General features: G+C 34.9%; 1 protein-coding gene across 1 annotated transcript in view; it reads left to right on the top strand.

The window, feature by feature from the left end:
• Positions 1 to 2,471: 2,471 nt before the first annotated feature.
• The window catches only part of LOC106530044 (bactericidal permeability-increasing protein), a 22,587-nt gene continuing 19,130 nt past the window's right edge, over positions 2,472 to 5,928 (top strand). The window contains exons 1-2 of the mRNA XM_014025601.1: positions 2,472 to 2,522; positions 3,352 to 3,465. Of these exons, the coding sequence (XP_013881055.1) occupies positions 3,360 to 3,465 (106 nt within the window). The 5' untranslated portion in view covers positions 2,472 to 2,522; positions 3,352 to 3,359. The remainder of the gene's footprint in view (positions 2,523 to 3,351; positions 3,466 to 5,928) is intronic.

The raw sequence follows: 5,928 nt of genomic DNA, 5'->3' as shown, positions 1-5,928 counted from the left end.
AGGTTGGAGGGGATAGGCTGTTAACTCTTTAATGTTGTAGCCATCTGGAAGATCAGTCAAAATGTTGAGTTCAAATTAAAGGAAGAACAAGATGTCATTAATAAAATAGTAATATAAATGGTATTTGCACAGAAAAGAATTCCGGAAGTAATGAAACTGAAGTAGTGCAATCAAGAAATAGAACAAGTTAAGTGCAGAAYACTTTTAAGAATATGGTTCAATGAGAAAACAATATGTAATATACATATACAAAAACTTTTGAACTAATGTAAAAAAACATTCTAAAAATCACGAGAGGTTTWGCAGGACATCATTGCAGAGCAGATAGACCAGATTACAGAGAATATTTACAGGAATGACCAGATCAAATATAGATTATGGCAGTAACAGTTCAAAAACCTCCTTTAGAAACATCATTAAAGCAGTACTTCCACAGCTTAGACCTGAYATCATATTCCCATACTTTCATTTCATACCACGTTCTTTTGTATAAAAGACAAGAAAAGCATTTAAACTTTTGATAAATGAGGGCTTTATCTGAGCTCTTCATAATAAAATATGGCTTCAGAACTCAAATTTGACATGAACCTCAACTAATATTAATTGATTTTACTTACAGTATTTATTTCATTTCACAATACGTAACCATGATGCTTAGCAATGGTGGCTCGTGAAGTCCATAAATGTTTCCTGCAGTTGGTTTAGTTCGAAGCCTGTCTGTATTCACACCAGAAGCAGACCGAGACCACCTCAAAATGGGTCTTGGTCCAGTTGTTTGGTCTGCGCCAGTGTTCATGAGTGTATTCACACCTGCGTAAAAGGTTTGGACCAACAGGGAAAACAGCCTAAGAATCAATGCTGCTCTATCTGATTAGTTCACAGATGTAGTGTTTGATTAAAAGAGAAGTAATTCAAAAATCTTACCCACACAATGCTTCAACAGCTGACTTGTGAAAGTAAAAATGTCAACAGTGAAGACTTCCCTCAGAAATGCGGCTAACATTTTATTTGGATTTTCCCACTTGGTTTCATATGCTGTGCTGAATAAGCATTCTTACCACTTCCAAAAAGTCTTTTAAAACAAAACGGGCTGTAGTCATGTTTTTTKAATATTTTTAGATTTGCCATGTCCTGAATGACTATCTACACCAGCATACTATACCACTTSATTTGTAAGACCATTATAAGGCACCTAAAAAACTAGAAAGCCATAGAAAGTGTTGTCAATAAACAAACAAAAATAGAACAAAGGATAAAACCTGGCATAAATGAACAGAAGAAGTAAAAAATATGAAAGGATTTAAAAAGCACAACAATGTCAAAGTCAATATCTAATCTCTCAAACAACTTGGGCCTACGATTGTAAAACCTACCTGAGCATCATGGCATCCTTGGAAATGTAAAGTCACCTGATATGCTGAGCTCAGAGAACATATGGTAGGCTACATTTGGCTGCAGCAGTTCAGAGACATAAGAGGAGGGCAGAACTGTTAAAAGACTTGAAAATAGTAAGAGTTTATAAATGAGTTTGTACTGAAAGGCAGCCAAATCTGGAGAGATTTATTGTCTTTTGCCTGTACCAGTTTTAAAAATTGAGCAGCARTATTTTGTACCAGTTGCAAACGAGCAACAGAAGCCTAAATTCCAAATAGAAGAGCACTTTACTAATGAAGCCGAGATGTAATAAAGTCACAAATTAATGTTTCCAGACTTCATTTAGACACATGTTTCATTGTAGACAAGGATTTACTGTAACAGTTGCATTCATATGGAAATAGATTAATTTCACTGGAACACAATAAAACACTCAAAGTTATTTTTCTATAATACACATGATGCCATTCTGCTGCACAATGAGCTATAAGAACCATTGTTGTTGTTTTTATCACCGTTGTAGCTATCATGATTCAGAGGGTTAAAGTACTGTTGTGAGGACGCATTACCTGAGAATGAAAAACAGATTACATGAGCCAAATGGTTTTAAACAGTGATTAATAAATGTAGTTATTCCACCATCAAACCTTTAAAGCATCTTGCACTGATATAAATCCTACAAGACTGACCACAGAAGATTTTTAGCATAGTTATAAAAAGTGAAACAAAAAGCTTTTCAGAGTTTCTGTTTTCTACTTTACTGGAACTGCATACCAGAAACTAGGAAAAAAATAACAATTACATAACGGAGGGTGAAATATCCAAAATAATTGCAAATATATTGTAAATATGTGCATTAAAAACTTAAAACCTGCATGAACAAAACWTTATATAAAATACTTTCAGGAATAAATAAAATCAAAATATTACCTCAAGAAAAAAAAATTCCAMGATTGCTTGAAGCTTAGCAAGACGATCAGGTTGGTCCTCTTCACCAGATTCAGTTCCTGTTTGAGTATGGTAATTGTGTAAGTATTTAAGAGGTCATGTGTTCTTCTTCCTGCTTCACTCTGTGTTGTTTGACAGTCAAAACTGACTGTCGGRGTGAGAGAAAACACAAGTTTGCTCTTGAAGATCCTTAACTTCAGGTAAGATTTTTCTTAAAGATTAGTCTTTAAAGAAACAGCAACAAAAACCATTTGAGCTATTCACCACAAAATAACAAATGAAATAAGCTGGATTATAACAAGGCATAAACTTTATATTACAGGTTTGTTTAAATGCTGAACTCATGCAGTTTAATTAAGATTTTGTATGTTTTATAATAAGAATGATTTTTTTTCTTTGTGTTTTAACTCATCTTTTTGCAGTTTGCATTTAAATGTAACCCACACATTTTGGTCAACTTCAAAGCAATAAATAAGACACTGGTTTGTAAACTGGTTGTCATTGCTCTTATCTAAATGTAATGCCTTCCGTCTAATAAGTATCTGTTTATAATATGTGCAGCATTTCTTCAGTGAAGTGGACAAAGCTCGTGGGTGAGCTCTTACTCTGCCTAATTTAATAAAAGCTTCCTAATGAAAACGTTAGCGGTCATGTGGCTCCATCTGAGAGAACAGACGGCTTTTTCACAGACCGCCTCTGCAAAACTCCCTAACATATTCAAATGCTGTTTTCAGTTCTCATCACATAATATCATTGAGAACATTTTTTCAGAAAGAGTACTTTTTTACTTTTACACGGATGAGCTTTTGATTATACTTCTGTTTGTAAAAGATATTTTACAGTTGATCGTGACGTTTACAGGTAAGTTGATCCTCTAAAACTGGAAGGTTGATTGATTTCTTCCTCAGCATTTTTCACAGAGCTGTAAAAACTGTTAACACACAAAATAACCTTTGCCTGCTTTATTCCCATCATAACCAGAGAAATCTGAAAACACTCTCCTGATTATATTTCCCCATTTTTTTACAGAAGTCAAGATGATTTTGTCCTGGTGCCTGTTTATTCTGGCTTTAACATCGTCTACAACTCTAAGCACCAATCCTGGAGTGGAAGTCAGGCTAACAAACAAAGGCCTTGACTATGGTAAGACTTACAGCTGAAATATCCTCTGCAGCAATGTGACTGTAGTGAAAAGGCCTTCTGGGGGGAAGTTGATAGACAACAGCAGAAACATATGTGAGAACAAAACTATAAAAAAGAAATTTAGCAGAAAGAAGCAGAAAAAGACATAAAAAAGTTAATAAAAAATCCCAGAAAATGCTGAAATTAGCAAAAAGAAAGTGCAAACAGCAGAAAATTAGCTGAAAGAACCAAAAAAGCACAAATGTGCTGTAGCATGAAGGATTCCTCTTTCCATTTGACACATGACTCTACAGGTCATGTTTTCTAAACGCTCAGTTACAGTCGCACTTTACTCGTACAGGGCACACACACCCTCGCCAGTTGGTACACCTTGTTGTAGTATTCTCCAAAAGGAGACATGGAAGTGCATTTTATAACTTATGAAAAAAATAGGAAAGCAAAAGCTTAACGAACAAACTGTTTGAAAGGTGCATGACGCGTAGCCTTTGCGGAGGTACAAAAATGCGGAGGTGCATGGCCACGTTCAGGAGCACCGCGTGGAGTCAGCACGCAGGGGCGGGGACAGCACACACCCTCGTGCCGTGTTCAACCCGTCATCTATAAACCAACCAGTTCTGAAAATGCTTACTTAGAGTCAAACTCTGACCTAACTTTGCAATTGCAATTTGAGTGATTCCATATTTTTTTCCTCAGAATTGAGTGATTCCATATTTTTTCCCTGTACTTGGTCAATAAAAGTAACATTCACTGACTTCCACAATGTTTTTTCTTCATCTCTTTGAGTGTTCCTGAAAGCCAACAAGTTGYACTTTGGAATGACCTTATTATTGTATCATGTTTTTGATCTGAGTTTGTTTTACAGACTGAAATGTCTGAATGAGTGCTCATCCAAGACTGCTGATTCCATACTTTTTGCCTTGACATGCAGATCAATCTGACACAACAGACTGTTTTAATGTATTTGTGATTCATTGTATAAAAAACAACAGAAAGAATATTAAAAAGTGTCATGTTGATCACTCTAGTTCAGGGCTATTCAAATGGTGGCCCGCGGGCCCAAAATGCGGCCTGCCAATTGGTTCATTTATCTCTTATGTCCAAATCCCCGGTTTTCTACTTTAATATAAGTTCTTTTAGATAAACATAGACATGTCTGGTATCTACAGAAACATCTGAATCTTGGTTACAAGCTGGTAAAAAACATGTCTATGCACACTTAAGACAGTTAAAATTGCAAGCAGTTGAAGTTAAAACTGGGAAAGTGAAAATACAGTTGGTTTAAAAAGTCACAGATGTCGAAATAATATATGTGTTAAATAGGAGGCATAATGTGTTATTTTTGTTTTTGATATTGTTTTGTTATCACTAATTTTATACTACACAACTTTTATTATTACATAGGGTTCTGTATGTTGTATTCATGATTAAATGCAGCAAAATAAATTATTTCAAAGGTAACAGATCTTTGTAATGCTTTGTTTATTTACATAATGACTTTAACAGGGTTCCTGCAGATCCTTAAAAAGCATTAAAAGGCATTGAACTCGTCAATCCAAAAATAAGGCCTTAATTAGCCTTAAAATCAATCTTTCAGAAGTCTTAAAATCGTTGTAGCTAAATAGGATTATTGTAATTCATCTCAAATTTTTAAATAATTGGTAGCATTTATTTAGTTTTGTTAAAGTTAAAATTTTGTTTTGTTAAACATTTGGGTAAAATTGCGGCTAAGTTTATTTGGGGAGTTTTGTCCGGATGCATCTCATCTTAATCTTTTCTTTTAAATTTTTTTTGGTATTTTTTTGTGAAATTGGTCTTAAAATAAATTTCAAGTGCCATTAAAGAGGTCTTAAAATGTCTTAAATTTAGCTTGTTTTAAGCTGTAGGTACCATGTTTAATTGCTGGATGTTTGGCCCCTGAGCTATTGACCTGAAGTAACTTTGGCCCACGGAGCAGTTTAGTTGAATTGCCCTGCTCTCGTTGAATCTGAAAGTTGGTATAAATAGTCAATTTACTCACAAAGTGTTTGAAACAGAAGCTGAGAGCAGCTGTTTTCAGCTAATAATTTTTTGTGGTTTTTGCGTGATAACGACGTATTTTGTCATGTCATATGACTTGATATGACATATTGGGATTATGAAGTTATCACAAAATAACGAGAACCATTTTCTCAAGATAGCGAGTTGTGATTTTCTGTGCATCATTCAGTAACCATGGAGACGGCCTGATCCACTCAGCTGGTGACAGATAAAGTTGATTATATCAGCAGGATCACTGTGTAAACACCTGCTGATCTGCAGTCAGTCCAGTCGTCTCCTTAGATAACAAGGGTTGATATAAAAGTTATCTGTAAAATACAAATAAATAACAGTTTCATACAAAAATCACACGAAATTATGAACACAAGGTAGCTCGGGTCCATGCCTCCCTTGCAAATGAGATCTGCGATCTCAATGGGATTTGCC

Source organism: Austrofundulus limnaeus, unplaced genomic scaffold (assembly GCF_001266775.1).
Source record: "Austrofundulus limnaeus strain Quisiro unplaced genomic scaffold, Austrofundulus_limnaeus-1.0 Scaffold487, whole genome shotgun sequence".
Taxonomy (NCBI): domain Eukaryota; kingdom Metazoa; phylum Chordata; class Actinopteri; order Cyprinodontiformes; family Rivulidae; genus Austrofundulus; species Austrofundulus limnaeus.
Note: the sequence above shows the minus strand (reverse complement) of the source record. Positions and strands in the feature narration are given on the sequence as shown.